This window comes from Tamandua tetradactyla, chromosome 4 (assembly GCF_023851605.1).
Source record: "Tamandua tetradactyla isolate mTamTet1 chromosome 4, mTamTet1.pri, whole genome shotgun sequence".
Classification (NCBI taxonomy): Eukaryota; Metazoa; Chordata; class Mammalia; order Pilosa; family Myrmecophagidae; genus Tamandua; species Tamandua tetradactyla.
The window spans coordinates 72696667-72717578 of record NC_135330.1 but is presented as its reverse complement, the minus strand read 5'-3'; the positions used below and the strand labels follow the sequence as shown (position 1 = coordinate 72717578).

At 36.0% G+C, this 20912-nt stretch overlaps 1 protein-coding gene across 5 annotated transcripts in view; it reads right to left on the bottom strand.

The window, feature by feature from the left end:
• Positions 1 to 672: 672 nt before the first annotated feature.
• RPS6KC1 (ribosomal protein S6 kinase C1) overlaps positions 673 to 20912 on the bottom strand; it is a 306592-nt gene continuing 286352 nt past the window's right edge. For all 5 annotated transcript variants that reach the window (XM_077157789.1, XM_077157793.1, XM_077157790.1 and 2 more), the window contains 3 exons: positions 17043 to 17125; positions 15879 to 15974; positions 673 to 1655 (listed from right to left, as the gene is read on the bottom strand). In XM_077157789.1, coding sequence (XP_077013904.1) covers positions 1545 to 1655; positions 15879 to 15974; positions 17043 to 17125 — 290 coding nt within the window. In that variant the 3' untranslated portion in view covers positions 673 to 1544. The remainder of the gene's footprint in view (positions 1656 to 15878; positions 15975 to 17042; positions 17126 to 20912) is intronic.

The following is a 20912-nucleotide window of genomic DNA, read 5'->3' as shown; positions in this document are numbered from 1 at the left end:
AGGGGCCAAAAGTGAAAAAAGGGGAGAATAATAGAAAAAGGAAAAAATGCTTGTGCGCTTCCTTTCTTTCACTAAATCATTTCTGCTTCCATCTTAATTTGAAAGAAGGACTTGGCTGATGGTAGATGGAAAGCTTACAGACACTCCTGGAGTAAGGGTAGCTCTCACACACATTTCAGACTTACAAGGAAGATGAAAACATACAGAAAACTTTATTTATAAACTTTATGGCTGCTAATTTGGAAAGACTGACTGATTTGTTCTCTGGACAATGTTTAAAAAATAGCCATTAACAGTTTGAAAGCATTTGTAAATGTGAGAAATAGAAAATACGTCATTCAACAATGTATGACTAGAGAAAAACGCATGACTACAGAAGCTGTCTTAGCAACATAAATGAAAATACATGTTTGGAGATGTATGAACACATATTCTTCCTGCATAATGTCAAGTATATTAGGAGCTCAAATTTAGAAGTCCTATCAATTTAAGTAATAAAGTAGGATTGCCATTCAATTCCATTTAGATTAGATTCTTTAGTTCTTATTATACCAAGTCAAAACGTAAATTGAAGTCAAGCATAAGAAGCAGCAGAAATTTTTAACATTATTCAAAATGGAAAGGAACAAAGGCTTTTCTTAAAAAAAAAAAGGCAATGAAATGAAAGACAGATTTATACTTTTACCACATTTATTTGACATCATGATTTCTTAGTCCTTAGTAAGTGATACAATTTGGGGAAATAAATGCTATTTCCCTTTTTTGTTGCTTGTGGGTTAGTAGGGGTGGGTAGAACAGACTATGAGAGAATAGGTAAAGGGTGTAAGAAATGGAAAGATAAACAAAGGAAATGAGGTTGAAGAGAGAGATAATGAGTACTTATATGAATGCTTTCTCTAAATAAGCAGTATCACCCAACAAAGTGCAAAATTGACAGCACGGAGTGTTTTCTTCTCACACAGATTCTAAAATTATGAAGCAGTATGAGACCACATTGAAGATAAACTAATTATACAGCATCATAGTACAAGTTACCTATTAGACGTGTGTACTTTTTCTTACTTTTTAAGCTGTGTACATGACATTATTCATAAAGCACTTTTAGTTTCTTATTCAGCAAATAATAATTTGATCATATAAACCAATTATTAGTTAGCAGAAAACAGTTAGCTGCCGTGTAAAGGTCCTTCGTTCTAGTAACACTTAATTCTTTATTTAGAACTTCCTAATAGAGGAATATCTTGATGGAAATTCCTCTTTCAGTTGGGTTTACAACTCATCTGCAACACTAAATGCAGAGAATAATGATCATACCATGATTAAAAGTTTGTATCTAATAGCTCCTTAGTATTCTAAATCAGTGTCTTGTCCAGATAATAACTATAGATAAATTGTTCTCATTTAGCCTTCTCTTCTTCCATTTCCTTAAATGTTTTTATCCAAACGATTTGGTGCGCCATAAATGACTCTAAGGTAAAGTTGCCTCTGTGCTGGAGACGCCTGTCACAGAGATTAGAATGTGTGCAGACAAACATGCATTGTGTTCATCTCATCAGTTCTGCCCAATCCACAGGGTTAAAAAATGGATGAGATTTGATGTCTTCAACACCAGCCACGCCAGCACCAAGACGCTCCACAGGGTTGTACTGCAAGAGCTAAGAAAAAGAAGAACCTGGTAAGTAACAGGAATCCAACTGGTGAATCAAGAAATGTAAGATGGAAAGAACTTCCAAATTCAACCCCAATGACAAATGGAGTTGATTAACAGCCAACTGATCATGTTTCCTTGAAAGGGAGCTATGTCCAACCGTGCTCTAGCCATAAGTTGGTGGGGGATAGCTGAACTGAATTTATGCCTTTGCAACTGACTTGAAACATGACCTTGAAAAACTCACCTTATTTCCCTTATTCTCATATAGTAAAAGAAGAAAAATTTAACAATTTCCTATTTCAAAAGCATACAGGGGGGTGCACGGGTGGTTCAGTGGTAGAATACTCGCCTTTCATGCGGGAGACCTGGGTTCCATTCCCGGACCATGGATCCACCACCACCCCGCCAAAAAAAAAAGCCTGTGGGGACATTAATTAGATATTGTACCAAATTCTGAGAGAGCAAAAATTACTCCCTTTGTGATCAAGAAATTTCGGAGGGAAAATAAGTCTTGCAAGGCTTAATGAACTATATTTACACTGGAAATAAACTTTACCTAAAATCTCAATAAGCGAATTCATATTCTAAAATCACTTTCTGTGGAATAGCTGACTCAAATGAAATAATGTCATCCAATGAGTGAAATCGGTTTCAATTTCTACAAAAATAGGAGTCATGTATACAATAAGTTATTACTATTATATGCAACAGAACTGTTAAAAGCATGGGAAAACAGACATAGTCATATATAATTATAGTAGACCCTACACCTGCTAGAGGAATGTCTTGAGACATTCATGAATCCTCAAACTGTTGTTTTAATTATTTTACTGAGGGATAATTTATATATAATAAAACTTACCTATTGTAAGTGTACAATTCAATGATTTTAGTAAATTTACCAAATTGTACAACCATCACCACAATCCAGTTTTAAAACATGTGACTACCCCAAAACTTTCCTTGAACAATTTGCAGTTAATCCTCACTCCCATTCCTAGCCTTAAAGCGATGACTGACTTTTTTACATAACTGTTTATTGAAAATCAATTAACCATAAACGTAAGGGTTAATTTCTGGTTTCTCCATTCCAAATGTAAGGACTTATTTCTGGATTCTGAATCCTGTTCAGTTGATCAATATGCCTACCTTTGTTCCAAGAACTCATGGTTGTTTTAATTACTGTGGCTTAATAATAAGTTTGGAAAAAGGGTTGTGAAAGGCCTCCAAGTTTGTTCTTCTCCTTCAAATTTGTTTTGGATATTCTAGGCCTTTTCCTTTTCAAATACATTTCAGAGTCAGCTAAAGGTTTATTAATTTTGTTGACCTCTTCAAATAACCAACTTGTGGTTTCCTTGATTTTTCTCTATTGTTTTTTCCCCTTTCATTGATTTCTACTTCCTTTCTTTTGCTTACTTTGGAGTTACCTTTCTCTTAGTTTTCTAGTTTCTTAAGGTACAAACTTAGGTTATTGATTTGAAACCTTTTTTCTTTTTAACACTTTTTATTTTGAAATGTAACATGCATACAAAAAAGTGATAAATTTCAATGTACATTTTAACAAGAAGTTACACAACAAATTTCAAAGTATGATATATATTACAGTTCCACAATATCAGGTATTTCCTTCTATCTGCTCTAAAACACTGGAAACTAAAAAGAAATAGCAATATGATGATTCTGTAGTCATACTCATTTGTTAAATTTTATCTTCTCTATCACAACTTCCCCTTCTTCGATCCTTCTCCCAAACTGTAGGGATATTTGGGCAATGATCATTCTAACTTTTTCACATTGAAAGGGGGGTGTCGACATTATGGGGCAGGGGATGCATCTGGTTGGTGTTATTAGAGAGACCGGTAACTGGGTTTCATGGCTTATCTGGCCTAGGAACCAACTGGAGGTTTTAGGTTTCTGAAAAATAAACTTAGCAAGTGAAACTTGCTAAAGTCTCAGAAACCTGGGGATTCTTTAGGGTTTAGAGGAATACTGTTGGTTGAGGCTTGGCATGCCATGGCAATTTGTAATACCTCACTGAAGCTTGCATAAGAGAAGCCTCCAGAATAGCCTCTCAAATCTATTTAAAATCTCTTAGCCACTGAAAACTTATTTTGTTACATTTCTTTTTCCCCTTTTGAACAGGTAGGCATTGTTGATCCCATGGTGCCAGGGCTAGGCTCATCCCTGGGAATCATGTCGTATGTTGCTGCGAAGACTTTCACCCCGGGATGTCATGTCCCATGTAGGAGGGGAGGTAATAATTTTACTTTCAGAGTTGGGCTTAGAGAGAGGCTACATCTGAGCAGCAAAAGAGGTTCTCTGGAAGTAACTCTTAGGCATAATTATAGGTGGACTTAGCTTCTCCGTTACAGAAATAAGTTTCATAAGAGCAAGACTCAAGTTCAAGCAATTGGCCTATGAACTTCGGAGTACCTAATGTTTTAAACAGTATCAGAAATTTCCCAAGTGGGAAAATTTAATCATTTCATATGTTTTTTCTCAAGGGACTTGGCCAATACTTTTAAATTATCTGCCCAACATGTTTTAAAATATATCCAGGTATTACTTAAGCTATACAGAATTGCAAGACTTTGTTTCCAAATCTACACTTCATAAGTTTAAGTTGTTTAATTGAACTGGCCAGACAAGTTGTTAGCTTTTTTGCTATAGAACATTTAGGTTTTGTACTAAATAAACCTCTCTTCCTTTGGTCTCATACAGTAGGTAAAGTTCTAAAATACAGATAATATCATCTGTTACCATGTATTCAATTTACCTTAGTCCCAACCAGATGTGGTTTAATTCTCATCTCCAATTGAAGCCTGATCTCTTTTTCAGTTTAACAGTTGCTGTATGTAAGAATGCTGACTTTCAGAGCTGCAGAACTCCAACTCTGAGTCTTAGGTGTCACACAGGCACCCAAAGTGCCAGGAAAATATCAGGTTATATACATATAGCACAACATCTCAAAATTTAGAAATTACACTTATAGCTCAGGAATAAATGTGACTGCTGAACTTACAATCTAGGCCCCAATTTTCTAACAAGTATTTTCAAAAGACACCATAAAATATTTGTCCTTTTGTTTCTGGCTTATTTTGCTTAACATAATGTCCTCATGTTTCATTCACCTCGATACCTGCCTCTTGATGCTGTTGCATTCTGTGGCCACACAATATTCTATCATATGTATACACCACAGTAAACCATTCTGCTTCTCAGTCAATGCGTCTTTCAGTTACCTCCATCCATTGAGTATCATGAATAATGTTGCCATAAATATCAGTGTACAAATGTCCATTCAATTCAAATATATTCCCAGTAATGGGATTGCTAATCATATGGCAACCCTATATTTAGCCTCCTGTGGGTCCCCTATGTTACCCTCCAGAGGGGCTGCCCCATTCTGTAAACCTACCAACACTGAATAGGTATACCGCTCTCTACACAATTACTCTAGTGCTAGAATCTTTCTGTTTCTTTATTTTGAATCTGCAGAGTTTGTTGACATATATTCATATAGCATATATTCTATCCAAAATAAACAATGTTTCATAATATCCTCACTTAGTTGTACAATTATTATTACTCAATTTTACACGATTTTCACTGCTCCAAAGAGAAAAATAACAGACACACTCATACCAAAGAGAAAATCCAAAACTCCCCCCTAACTCTTGCTCCCACCCACCCCGAATTATTTATCCCTCGTATTGTTCTGGTACTAGTGATGTATTCCTATTAAGTATAGACATAGCATGCAATAAATAGTTTTCCCATATATCCCTCTATTGTTAACTCTTTCTACAAGTGTCATACCTTTGAATTAGGTTCATGCAAGAAATTGTATTTGAAGGGCTATATACATGGCTCTCAACAACGTTTTTCACTCATATTTACTTTCAATATGGCACTATTATTTATAAACTTACTGATGAACTACTGTCACCTCTACCCATTCCCATACTTTTTAAGTTCAACCTTGTTCACTAGTCTGTACATATTAGATAAACATTCCCCCTTTTCTAGCTTCTGTCTATCTCTATAGATCCCCTATATTCTACATTTTAAGATTCTGAGCTTACATTTTTTCAGGGTGTTCATATTAATGAAATTATACAGTATCTATCCTTTTGTGTCTGGCTTATTTTGCTCAACATTATGTCCTCAAGGTTTATGCATGTTGTCATATACTTCAGGATCTCATTTCTTCTTACTGCTGCATAATATTTCACTGTATGTATATACTGCATTTTCTTTATCCACTCATCTGCTGATGGATACTTGGGTTGTTTCCATCTTTTAGCAATTGTAAATAATGATGCTAAGAACATCATTGTACAAACGTCTGTTCTTGACACTGCTTTCAGCTCTTCTGGGTGTTTACTGAGCAGTGGTATTACTGGGTCCTAGGGTGACTTGATATTTAGTTTTCTGAGGAACCTCTAAACTGTCTTCCACAGTTACTGTACCATCATACATTCCCATCGGCACTGAATAAGTGTTCTAATTTTTCCATATCCTCTCCAACATTTGTAGTTTCCTGTTTGTTTAATGGCAGCCATTCTTGTAGATGTGAGATGATATCTCACTGTAATTTTGATTTGCATTTTCCTTACAGCTAATGCATATAAACATCTTTTCATGTAATTGTTAGCCATTTGTATTTCCTCTGTGGAAAAAATATCTATTCATATTGTTTGCCCAAGTTATAATTGGGTTGCTCATCCTTTTGTTGTTGAGTTATATGATTCCTTTATATGTAACAGATATCAAACCTTATCAGATATATGGTTTCCAAATATTTTCTCCCATTGAGTTGGCTGCAAACTTCACCTTTTTGACAGAGTCCTCTGAAGCACAGAAGCATTTGATTTTGAAGAGTTCCCATATATCTATTTTGTTGTTGTTGTTGCTTGTGCTTTGGGTTTAAAGTCTAAAAAACTACCTCCTATTACTAGGTCTTGAAGATGTTTCCCTATATTTTCTTCTAGGAGTTTTATGATATTGGCTCTATTATTTAGATCTTTGATCCACTTTGATTTTTGTATAGGGTGTGGGGTAGGGGTCCTTTTTTATTCCCTTGGCTATGGATATCCAGTTCTCCCATGCCCATTTATTAAAAAGGCTATTATGTCCCAGTTCAGTGGGGCTGAAGGCCTTGTTGAAGTTCAGTTGACCATAGATCTGGTGGTCCATTTCAGAACTCTCAATTTGATTCCAGTGATCAATATGTCTTTCTTTGTGCCAATACCATGTTTTTACCACTGTGGCTTTATAATAAACTTAAATATCAGGAAGTGTAAGTCCTCCCACTTCATTCTTCTTTTCTAGGAAGTTTTTGGCCCCCTTTCCCTTCCAAATAAATTTGATACCTAGCTTTTTCAAAGTAGGCTATTGGAATTGTGATTGGTACTGCATTGAACGTGTAAATCAATTTAGCGTTGACATCTTAATGACACTTGACCTTCCCATTCATGAACAAGAATTCTTTCCACCTATTTATGTCTCCTTTGATTTCTTTTAGTAATGTTCTGTAGTTTTCTGTGTATAGGTCTTTTACATCCCTGGTTAAGTTTATTCCTAGATACATGATTCTTCAGTTGCTATTGTGAATGGAAATTTTTTCTTAATTTAGTCTCCTCAGTTAGGTCAATACTTAGTATGGAAACATTACTGAATTTTGCACACTAATCTTGTATCCCACCACTTTGCCGAATTTGTTTATTAGCTTAAGTAGTTTTATCACAGATTCCTCGGGATTTTCCAAGTAAAGGATCATGTCATTTGCAAATAATGAAAGTTTTATTAATCCCATTCCTATTTGGATGACTTTTGTTTCTTTTTCTTGCCTAAGTTTTAGTACAATGTTGAATAACAGTGGTGACAGTAAGCATCCTTGTTCTCTTCCCAATTTCGGGAGAACGACTTTCAGTCTCTCACTGCTGAGTATAATGCTGGCTGTGGGTTTTTAGTATATGCCCTTTATGATATTGAAGAATCACATTTCCTTTGATGTCTACCTTTTGAAGTGTTTTTATCAGAAAAGGATGCTGAATTTTGTTGAATGCTTTTTCAGCACCAATCAAGACGACCATGTGGTTTTTAAAGTGTTATATTACATTGATTGACTTTCTTGTGTTGAACTAACCTTGCATGCCTGGAATAAATCCCACTTGGTCAAGGTATACAATTCTTTTATAAGTATTATATAATTTGCAAGTATTTTGCTGAGAATTTTTGCATCTACATGCATTAGGGAAACTGTCCTGTAGTTTTTCCTTCTTCTGTATCTTTATCCAGTTTTGGCATTACAGTGATGTTAGCTTCATAAATTGAGTCAGGCAGAGTTCCTTTTTCCTCAATTTTCAGGAGGAGTTTGAGCAGGAATGGTGTTAGTTCTTTTTGGAATGTTTGTATAGATTGCTTATGTTTCTAGGAATTTCTCCATTTCATCTCAGTTGTCTAGCTTGTTGGCATATAGCTGTTCAGAGAATCTTATGATTTTTAATTTCTTCAGGTTCCATGGTAATGACCTCCCCCCATTTATTATTTTATTTATTTATATCCTTTCGCTTTTTTTCTTTGCCAGTCTAGCTAATGGTCCATCAATTTTATTGATTTTCTTAAAGAACCAATCAATTCATTTATTTTATTTATTCAATCTTTGTTTTTTCTCTTCTATTTGCTGTTCTTTCTATAGTTCCTCCAAGTAAGCAGTTAAGTCCTTGATTTTTGCTCTTTCTTCTTTTTTAACATAAGTGTTTAGGACAATAAATTTCCCACTTAGCACTGTCTTTCCCAGATCCCATATGTTCCAAAACATTGCATTCTCATTTTCATTCATCTTCAGATATTTACCAATTTCTCTTGCAATTTCTGCTTTGACCCACTGATTAAGAGTACGCTATTTAACCTTCATATATTTGTGAAAGTTCTCGTTCTTTGGTGATTATAAATTTTCAGCTTCATTCCAGTGTGGTCAGAGAAAAGTGCTTTGAATAATTTCAATCTCATTAAATTTATTAAGACCTGTTTGTTCCCCAGCATATGATCTATCCTGGAGAACATTCCATGAGCACTAGAGAAGAATGTATATCCTAGTGTTTTGGGGTGTAACACTCTCTCTATATATAGCCTGTTAGGGCTAATTCATTTATCTCATCATTTAGGTTCTCTATTTCCTCATTAGCCCTCTATCTGGTTGTTATATCTATACGAGAGGGGTTTACTGAAGTCTCCCACTATTATCGTTGAATTATCTATTGCTGTCTTCAGTTTTGCCAATGCTTGCCTCAAGTACTTTGGAGCTCCTTGATTGGGTGCATAAGCAATTATGATTATTTCTTCTTGGCGAAGCATCCCCTTTATTAATATGCAGTGTCCTTCCTTGTCTCTTATGACATCTTTGCTTTTACACTGTATTTGATCTGAAATTAGTATAGCCACTTCTGTTTTCTTTTGGTTGCAGCTAGCGTAGGATATCTTTTTCCATCCTTTCACTTTTAATCTATTTATATCCTTGGGTCTAAGATGAGTCTCTTGTAGACAGTATATAGAAGGATCATGTTTTTAAGCCCATTCTGCCAATCTGTATTTTTAAATTGGTGAGTTTAGTCTGTTAGCATTAAAAGTTATTACTGTAAAGGCAGTTCTTGAATCTACCACTTTATCCTTGGTCTTATTTGTCAGATCTCTAAATTTTTTGCCCTTTCTCTCATTTCTGTGTTCTCTCCCAGACTTCTCTCTCCTGTCTTTTTTTTTTCTAGCCAATAGAACTTCCTTTAGTATTTCTTGCAGGGCAGGTCTCTTGTTAACAAATTCTCTCCAGCATTTGTCTGTCTGTGAATATTTTAATCTTCCTCAGTTCCCCCATTCCCACCCCTGCCCTCAGCTTTTAAGGATAACTTTGATGGATAAAGAATTCTAGGTTGGAAATTTTTCTCTTTCAGAATCTTAAATATACCACTTCCTTCTCACCACCTCCTTTGGTGTCTTTGTTGAGTAGTTCAAACTTAGTCTTATGTGATTTCCCTTGTATGTGGTGAATCACTTTTCTCTTGCTGCTTTCAGTGCTTTCTTCTTCTCTTCAGCATTTAACAGTTTCCTTAGTATATGTCCTGGAGTAGGTCTATTTGGATTTATTCTATTTGGAGTTCACTGGACTCCTCTGCTTTGTCTATAAGTGTTGGAGAGTTTTCCCCAGCTATCTCCTCAAATAATCTTATTACCTCTTTCCTCTTCTCTTCTCCTTCAGGGACACCAATAATTCTTATTTCTGTGTACTTCATATAGCCCATCATTTCCCTGAGATCCAATTAGAAATTTTCCATCCTTTTTTTTTTTTTTTTTGGCATGGGCAGGCACCAGAAATCAAACCCGGGTCTCTGGCATGGCAGGTGAGAATTCTGTCACTGAGACACTGTTGCACTGCAACAGTGCAGGACCATGTGTCCTTTCTACATTTGAATTTGGTTGTCCTGTCCTCTAGTTTGCTTATTCTTTTTCTACCTCTTCATATCTGCTGTTTTGTGTGTCTAGTGATTTTAAAATTTTATCTACAGTATCTTTCATTTCTGTTAGAGCTGCTATTTTTAATGTATTCTTTCAAATTCTTCTTTATGTTCTTCTGGTGTTTTCTTGTTATCCTTTATGTGTTTAGGCAACCCACTGAACTTATTTAGTAGATTTGTATAAACACCTTTGATTAGTTCCAAATTCTATGTCTCCTCTGGTGTTTCAATTTGATAATTATGATCAAATTTGATCAATTTGATCATAATGGCCCATCTGGTAATTCTATACTTAATTTTCTGAGGAATCACCAAATTGTTTTCCACAGCATTTTTCAGTCCCACAAGCAATGTCCAAGGGTTCCTATTTTGTCACATCCTCACCAACACTTGTGGGTTTCAATTTTTTTAATAATAACATTCTAGTGAATGTGACGTGGTATCCCATTGTGCTTTTGTTTTGTATTTCCATAGTGGCTAATGATGTTGAGCATCTTTTCTTGAGCTTACTGGTTATTTTTCTATCTTCTTTGGAGAAATGCCTATTAAAGTTTTTTACCCATTTTTTAATTGGGTTATTTGTCTTCTTATGTTAAGTTGTAGGATTTCTTTATATATTCTGGATATTAAACCTTATCAGATATGTGGTTTCCAAATATTTTCTCCCATCTTGCAGGTTGTCTTTTTAACTTTTGTGAGAAAGCCTCGTGATATTCAAAAGTTTTTAATTTTGTTGAAATTCTATTTATTTTTCTCCTTTGCTGCATACACTTTTGATATAAAGTGCAAGAAACCATTGCCTAACATAAGTCTATGAAGATATTTCCCTATATTTTATTCTAGGAGCTTTATAGTTTTAATTCTTATATTTAGGTCCTTGATCATTTTGAGTTGTTTTTGTATATGGTGTGAGGTAGGGGTCTGCCTTCATTCTTTTGCATATGAATATTCAGTCCACAGTAAGCTGTGTAGACACAGGGGCAACCCCCAGAAGCCAAGCTTAAAAGTAAAAAACAAGAAAAAAATGAACAGAGACAATAGCTGCATATTATGATGGAGTGAAAGCAGATTTACGAATTTAGTGGAAGCAGGGTGCCAAAGGGCAAACAAACCAACAGCAACAACAATAATCTTGATGAAGAAAAATCAGACTCTAGAGTTACCAAAATATATTATTTAAAATACTTTTTTTTTTTTTAGAAAAAAAAATATAAGACATGCAAAGAAATGAAAAAAGTGTGACTCATACTCAGGGTAAAAAAGCAGTCAGTAGAATTGTCTCTGCAAGTTCTCAGAGTTTAAAGTTAACAACAAGGACTTCAAAGCTTGAATTATAAATATGTTCAAAGAACCAACGGAAACCATGTTTAAAGAATTAATGTTCTCTAAATAATATTCCGTGTTAGCTGCCTTTAGCATAATAAAACTATAGTATTTCTACATATATCTTTGTATATTTAGGCCTTATATACTTAGATTGCCTACAACAATCTTAATAAGTTTACCAATTGTAGCCAAAAACCCTTCATGGAAGGTGTTCTAGTTTGCTAGCTGCCAGAATGCAATATACCAGAAACAGAATGGTTTTTAAAATGGGGAATTTAATGAGTTGCTAGTTTACAGTTCTAAGGCTGAGAAAATATTCCAATTACATCAAATCTATAGAAATGTACAATCAAAGGCATCTAGGGAAAGATACCTTGGTTCAAGAAGGCCAATGAAGTTCAAGGTTTCTCTCTCAAGTGGAAGGACACATGGCAAACACAGTCAGAGTTTTCCTCTCATCTGGAAAGGCACATGGTGAACACATGGTCAGGATTCCTCTCTCATCCGGAAGGGCACATGGCGAACACGGTGTCATCTGCTAGCTTTTTCTTCTGGCTTCCTGTTTCATGAAGCTCCCCGGGAGGCGTTTTCCTTCTTCTTCTCCAAAGGTCACTGGCTCGTGGATTCTCTGCTTAGTGATGCTGCAGCATCTCTCTCCGAGTCTCCAATCTCCAAAATGTTTCCTCTTTATAGGACTTCAGAAATTAATCAAGACCCACACAAATGGGTGGAGACATGTCATCACCTGATCCAGTTTAACAATCACTCTCAATTACATCATATCTCTAGGGAGATGATCTAATTACAGTTTCAAATATACAATGCTGAATAGGGATTAGAAGAAACAGCTGCCTTTACAAAATGGGATTAGGATTAAAACATGGCTTTTCTAGGGGACACACATCCTTTCAAACCACACAGAAGGGGAGAAGAGTTTAACCACAGTTACTCAGTTTAATTCATCTAAAATAGTCTGTGGCTTCACCATATAGTTTCATAAACAATTTTGCAAAGTATTGGTAATAGAGCAAATAAGAAAAAGTAAAATTGCATCGTAGGCTAGAATAGTTCAAGTTATTTGCAGATTTCAAGTTTGATTTGTATTTTTGGTATCTGAAATACTCCTTGAGTTGGAAGTAAGCTTACAAAAATAAAAACTTTATATTTACATGGAATTTTCCAAACTTATATACTTAACTTTATTATGTGGTTACTTATATGTTACTAGACCAGCTCTGTCCATTATAATTTCCCACAGTGATGGAAATTCTCTACAAATTTACATTGCCCATTGTGGTAGTCACCAGGCATGTGTGGACGTTGAGTACTTGAGACGTGGCTAATTAGACTAAGAACCTGAATTTTAAATTTTATCGCATTTAACTAATTAAAGTTTAAATAGTCACATGTGGCAAGTACCTACTGTATCACACAGCATAGCACTATTTGTTTAAAAAAAAATGTTTAAAAGAAATACCATGGTTTGAATCATAACAATATACACATAGCTTCTCCAAAATCTCACTTGACTGAGCAAAATAAATTTTATTCAAGTGTTTCATATTTTATTTGAAACTAAATTAGACCTCTTCTGTCTTTACAACATCACTGGTTGGCTCTATTAATATATTAATCCAATGTTAACATATTAAATACCTGTTCATAAGACTTGTTTTTAATATATAAACATCTTTAATATTTTGCTTGTTTTCCAAAAACAATGATCAATAAAAATTTTAAATGTTCTTAATACAAAAAAAAAAAAGAATTAATAGAGACGCCGCTCACTTCTCCCTTCCTCTCCTGCCTTCCCCCTTTTTTGTGTCTTGAGGTTGCAGGTCAGTGTGAGCCACTGCAGTGACTCTGTCACCACTCCAGTGTGAGTGCAACGCTGTAGCCCCCTAGCTGCCTGGTACCCTTTTCCTCTTTTCTCCTCTTTCCTGTTTCTCTGTCTCTTTTCCCCTTCGCCGTCTCTCCACATTCCCTCTATCTCTGAGTCTCCACCTTCATTTATTGGTACACCTCTGCCTGCTCCCTCAGGTGCCCAGTCACCCTGGCACAGGCTCCAAGGTACTCCCTCCCCTCCCCCACCCTCCTCCGCAGACATCCTGAGGGTCACAGCTGCCACAGGCTAGTACAGCTGCTACATCGCAACCGCTTCCTGCAGGAGCCAGTCTGAGTGCTGATACTCTTCTCCAACCCAACAAGCCACCAACCCATCAAGTAAAATGATTCCATGACAGAGAAAGGTTCTTTTCTAAAAAAAAATTAAAAGCAACTTCTGGGAAGGTGGCGGAATAGAATACACTGAGCTCACCTCTGCTCTATGGAACAACTAAAGAAGCGACAGGAAAAGAAACAAGACAATGATTCCAGGGTACGAGTAACCAGAGAGGGAGTTCTGTATTATATAGGGAATACCTGGATGAAAAAGCAGAGAAACTTCAACTGGGTGAGTTTATTCAGTATAGACTGCCCCTAAGGCAGGCTGCAACACACAAGCTACAGCAGGTGCCAAAGGAGTGGCATTCTCCTGCACTCCCACCTCTGTAACAATATGGGAGATCTTCCCTCTCACCTCTTCAGTCAGGTGCTCTCGGGGGTAACCCAAAAGCCAGAAGACTTGGTTTACTATGCATAGAGTCCTTGAGGTACACAATGCCTACCCCCTGTGGCACCCCTGAAGCTGCTGTGGGTACCTGGTTTTGGCTAAGACTGGGGAGCCCTCCCTTCAGGAGGAGGTGGGAGACAGATCTGAGCTGCTATGACAAGTTGCCAGAGAAAGAGACTATCTGTGTCTCACTTCTATCCTTTCTCCACTAAGGCCTGGAGTGCTCACAGAGTACACGGATGGAGAGGCAAGGACAAGGGAGTGAGCTGCGCTGTACCACCAGGCCCTCCTGGGCTGGCTGTGGGCAGTGATAGTTGAAATACTCAGTCACACAGCCCAGGATCATTCCACATGGGAGTCTGGGGACCATAAAACCAGTCACGCCCACAAATGAGTTCTTTACCAAGGTGCACATTGCCCACTCTCCAGCCCTGTGGTTGGTGGTGTTTAGTGTACACCAAGACCTGCAGGCTTGACTAGCTTTTCACCTGGTTGGGTTTCAAACCAATCAATTTAGATGGGGAGAGGTGGACCTGAGAGGAAGAAGTGGCCCACGAGTGCTGTCTGCTGGGAAGACGCAGAAGGTACTGTTTGGCAAACTACCTTCTACCTAGCTTTTAACAGATCTTCAGTTAGAATTGCATCTCTGCGTGAGCTCCTAGCCTTGACTTTGCAGGGAATTACTTCATATATTCAACCTTATGATGCCAAAATCCCGATGAATCCCCAGCAAAAATACCACTCCACAAAAACTTTCCTGATACTATTGCCACATAATCTCCCCTTTTCTTGATTTGCCAAGGTATTTTTTAAACCTCTTTTAAAAGCCTTCATCAAATTCTGCCTTGTGGTACAGAGTCTTATCTTTGAAGTTTATAGCAGTGTGCTTTGCATATCATATTTCTGAATGGAACTAAAAATTACTCTTCAAAAGAACACCAGATAATTCTCTTCTTTATATATTCTCCTCTACCCTTTTTCTTTTTTCAAAAGAAACATTTTTTTCCCTGACTTAAAAAAAAAGTTTCATGTTTCATTAAACAGAAATTTTAGTTCTTATTCTTTCACAAATAACCTGTTTTTTATAAACATTCTAAGGATCCCAGGCCTGAAAATTCTTACTGATTTGCTGTGAGTCTATCATACCACAACAGTAGCAACTCTCAGTGTATTCAGCGAGACCCACTATTGAAAACCAAAGGAGTATTTTGAATATGGGGAATCAATTTAAGAAGCTGAGTAAAATTCTAAGCCTGTCCCTGGGATATTAAATTTTCATTATTAATAATGTCTTCAAAACCACCAAAAATGTACTAATTGATTACAGTGTGTTCAATTCAAGTTCCATCCATGCATGAAACTAAAGGAGTGACTAACTGGACAAGATTTTCTAATGCCTCTCTCCCAAGAAATCTGAGCAGCCCAAATCTGAGTTTATAAATATGATTTAAAAGTCATATGTGACTATAAAATGTAATAGCAAAAAAGGCAGTCCCTGTGAATATAAAAGCAATACTTAAATCTTATATTTACACAAGCACATGGAATTGACTAAATGTTAGCCTGCGTTAAAAAAAAATTAAGACCAAGTTTTAGTTATCCTTTCTGACCCCACCAATACTCTGATAATAAGAGAAACCTAAAAATATACAGTATTAATTCTGAATTTGCAATCTTTAAGGTATCTTTCTTGTCCAAAACTAATTTCTTTAAGGCTTTGGAGTTATGAGCTCTTCTAATTTGCATGATTGATATACTTGGCCAAGAGGTCAATTACCTGTTCAATGAGTGAGCGAGCCTCTTCAGAGACATATTCTGGCATGTTCAAAGTAGTATGAGTATTTATTCCTGCTGGATGGCACTCAACCAGAGTCTGAAATAATCAATCATGTAATACTTCTTATCCCAAATATCATCACATTTTGTTACATCACAGAATTTATGAACAGCAAGTACAAGGACCTCAACAGTCCACTTAATTGGAGGTACAGTAATCAATGCAGGGCCACATAAGCAGTGTAGGATAAGTGCTATGAGTCTACAGAATTTCTTACTTTGAAACCTGAAAGGAATGCAATCACTGAGATCAGATCATAAGAGATATGCTGATGCTACTAGCTCTTTTGATGCTACTAGCCCTTTTCCCTTAGTTATACAGAGAATAAGAAAATTACATATACAAACTAAAAAGGGATTTATCTATGAATTTAAAAAATGTTCAAAGTGTGCAGTTTGTTGGTAATAAAACTTTACACATATATGGTACTTTATGTTCAAGCGTAAAGGCACTTTTTGAACTCTGCAACAATCTTAGGAAGTCAGTATGATCTATATTTTTAAGGTACATGAACTACTTATACTAAAAGTATAACTATTTATTTCTTCTGTTTTCTTTCCAAGAGGAGATCTTCATAAAACCCTATCGAAGCCTATTAGCCTCAAACATTGCACTTAAAAGTTATTGATCAGAGAATTTAAATTCGCTCCTTAAACTAGGATAGGAAAATTTTACAGAATTGAGAAAAAATATACTTACTTTTAATGTCTACATAATTTTCTAAAATGAGAATTCCCTCCAGATTTCAAACAAAATGTTTAAAACATCCAGAGAATTCTAACACATTCCTAAGTTAACCTTACATATTTAATTTGGTTAAAACTGAACTATAGCAAATGAAGAGAAGGAATGTTCTGTATTATTAATATTGTCACATAACAATTTTACAACCAATGTATTCAATGTAATACAATTCTACTTAAAAAAAAAATCTACAATCTTGATAAACTTGCATTTATCTCTGTCTGTTTTTGGTAACAAAGCTTTTCTTACTTAGTTGATCTAAAAAATAAAGGCAAAGGCTAATGTTCTAAATTTGAAATCTAGGTAGCATCTGAAATCTAGGTAGCATCTGGGTAAATTTATGTCCAGGTCACTGCATACCTTGCCAGTGAGAAGTTCAAAGAGGACAGCACCCAAACTCCACCAATCACAGGCTTCGGTTTCTTCCGTGATTGCTCCAACCTCTAAACACACCAAAAAAGGTTAATATTAAAATTCCAAAGGTCAATTAAATTTTCAAAATTAACATTTATTAGCAAGGTGACCTTTTTAATGCTGAGAGAGCATATACTAAATTCTACTGGGCTTTCAAAATTCCTGAAAGTTACTTATCCTTTTGGTCACCTACTGTGGATGCATTTTTTTTTTTTGACACAGCCATATATTAAACTGAGACATTTTGTTCTTTAGTTGATAGAGGGACACCTTCAAGATGCTATACTTAAAACAGTTACATGAACTTACTAGATCAGCATTTTGCTAATTTTCTGAATTTGAGAAAGGACAGTCAATTCTACTCAAGGTAATTTTTTTAGTTTTAGAAACAAAGACTCCTTAGGCTCAAAAGGAATGTCAAAAATCATCCAGCCCAATATTAATTATCTTTTACTTACAAGTTAGTAACCAGAAAGGTGAAATGCCTTATCCAATGTCATATAGCAAATTTATAGCAGAAATCATATTTAGTTTAAAACATCATCTTCCCTCTCCTATAGTATTGCTTTTGACTTAGGAAGGACAATGTGAAATGCATATCTACCCATTTTGTTACCTGAGAAGTACAGCTAGAACGATGTTTTAAAACACAACTAAAATCATTGGCTGAGATAAGGCTTCTAGTTTATGTACAGATAATTACAATTCCATCTGTGTTATCTCCTGCTCTCACCAGAGCAAGTTCCTGAAACCCAATATGAGATCTTTGGACCTCCATGAGTCACCACAACTACTTATTTCATCATTTTTGAGGATTTCAGCCCTGTAGTCATGTTTGATGTCTCCTTGTCCTTTCCTAATGGCATTCAATTAGTCACTAGGCCACTTATTATGGGACTACAGGTACACCACAATTCACAACAATAATGTTCTCAAGGTTTATAAGTAGTTGGGTTGGAACTTGGAAAGTAGTGAGTGGAAGTGGCGCTTAGGAGCCCAGCCATTTGACAAATGCTTAGTAAATTTACTGTGTGGAGGAACCAAAAAATTCATAAAATAGTTGCAACTTTAAGTCTTAAAGCAAAGACCATGTGGACGAGAAAAGTTTTAAAAAGCCATTCTATGCAAAATACTGAATTTGCTCCATTTCAGAAATTCTCTTCCTTATCCACAAGCCTCCCTCTTCTTCCCAGTTTTGGATTGCCCACTCAGACCTACATTCCTGCATTCTGGTGCCCACCCAGTCTATCCTCCCCATGCCAAATCACAACCTCCATTCTCTGACTATAGCTGCTCTTAGTAGGTGGTAAAAAGAAGACAGATATTGAATTCATTCAAAGTACTGTGTGAATGACTGATAGATTCCTCACCATTTGCATTTACAAAATAGTTGCATATTTGAAAAACTGAGAACTACATAAATAAGTTTAATTATATATATATTAACTTTTATACTTGTTAACTTATAATTTTTTAAAGGTTAATAAGTTGACATGAAAGTGAAGATGAGGCTATATGTGGGCAATCTTCCCTAAAAGTCTGTTGCCTACAAAGTATCCCCCACAACTTTAATGTACTGCATATTAAAAAGAACAATTGACTAGTCATCAGGAGATGTGGGTTATGGACCTTGAAGAATTCTCCTGGTCTTCTCCAGAACATGAGGGTTCTGGTTCTTGGTTACATTTGGCTCAAATCATTGTGATACTCAAGGAGTTCCTTAAATAGTGATTCTTAGGAAGGATAATACCATATATACTCTTTGAAAATACATCTTGCTTACGGTCCCAGATTCAAATATACTAAGCCTCTTCCATTCCCTTCTTCCTCATAGAGAACTACTGTTCCTTCAAAAATGTGTTTCTAGAAGCTTTAGAAAGGATGTGTGTTCTTAGATGCTTCAGAAACGTAAAAAGAAAAAAAAGAAAATTTACCACAGTCCCATCATCAAATAGAACCTTTGGCACATTTCTTTCCAGTCTAACACAGACAATGAGTTACACCATTTCTCTGTTCAAAATTCTTAAATGGTTTCTCACTATTAAATAACATCTAAATGCCTTCAGTAATCAGGCTTGTATATAACCTACCCTTCATATTAGGGTACCAGTCTATCAGATTAATTAATTCATTCAACATACATCAAGCAGCATAAACGAAGCAGTATGCTAGGCACTATTCCTCCATAGAATTCTACGCTCTGGCTACACTGTTGAATGGTGTGAAACTAAAATCACTATTCCTACTAGTATAGTTAATGATTTCACTTTTTTATGGCTCAAGAATTTCAGTTATTCCACTTTCTTTAATTAAATGGCAAACAGCATATTTTTCTTAGTTTTATATTTATAATACCTGTTCATTAGTATTATATTCAAGACCCAAAATTGTTGATCAGCCATCTGCTTTGAATGTGTCATCAAGTCTCACTTTCTAAGTATGTTTCTTTGCACACAACACACAATCCAACAACGACAGATGCAACAACAAAATAGCAGCTAATATTTATTAACTGCTTATTATATGTAAGGAGCTGTGTTTAACATTTCCCATGAATTATTTAAAATTTCCAAGTACCCTTATAAATAACTTTTTTGGAAGAGTGATTTTGGAGGAAGAAAGAAAAATACTGTGTTTGTGTGTCCAGGGAGAAGAGGGATATCTTCATCTAGTCAGCTCAAAGAAAAATTGTGAAAATTAATGAGATACGTTGTATATATATATTACCACAATAAATAATTTTTTGAAAGTTAGTGAGATGGGGCAGGCAGTGGTGACGCAGTGGCAGAGTTCTTGCCTGCCATGCTAGGGACCTAGGTTCAATACCCAGTGCCTGTTCATGCAAATAATAAAAAAAGGAAAAAGTTAATGAGATCGTTTCATACGGTATAACAACATGCCCTGAGGAGCTCACAACTAAAACCACAGCCCAATTCTCTGCTCATGAAGGGTCCCAGCTAGAACTGAACAGAGGATTGCTGAGATAGGTCTATGTAACAAATGGCTAACACAATTTATAAAGGCACCTTTTAGATTCAGCAAAAGGTCCAAAGTGCCATCACCAGTGTGGCCTCAACCATCAAAAGCTACATGTCATACCTGTTCTCCCATATCACCGCTGAGAATGTGCACCTCAAGTGAGATGTGTCAGTATGTTCATGAGGTGATAGGAAGTCTTGAAGCCACAAGATAATCACAGCGCATATTCAAAGATTTGAATCAAATCTTCGATTTGAGCCTCAAAGCCTCAAAGATTTGGGTATGTGTGGGAGGGGTTGGGATATTATTTCACTACTAAAAGAAACACAGATCTATTATGGAACAGGATGTAAAATTTACATGGGTTTGCAAGATAAAAAGACTTCAAAGAAACTTCAGGGTCATATTCCATTGGTATCCCTGGGGATCAATTCCCTATCACTTCTACATCAGGAAAAGTATCAGAGGCATTTCATGAGAACAGAAAAGGTATATTCACTTATTGGTTTCTGTGAACTTATTCAACTAAGGAGTCGAAGGACTAGGTTGACTGATTTTAAGCTGCTCTGAAATCTCTGGCAATTCCTGCCAGAGTATTTAACAGGTAGACAATGACCAACATATTGCTTCAGATGTGGATAGCCACAATGTCTGATGAGCCCCAATCTGTGAGACAACAGAGAAAAGCAGCAAGAAACCCAAGGAAGCCCTACAGCCAATTTACTTTCCCATTCTTAAGTCAGCTCTCTATCTAGTCCAGCATCTATCAAGTGACAATTTTTGGTGGCACTCTAGTACTGACAACTGTATTCTAATTATTTTACTCCCCATTTCTTT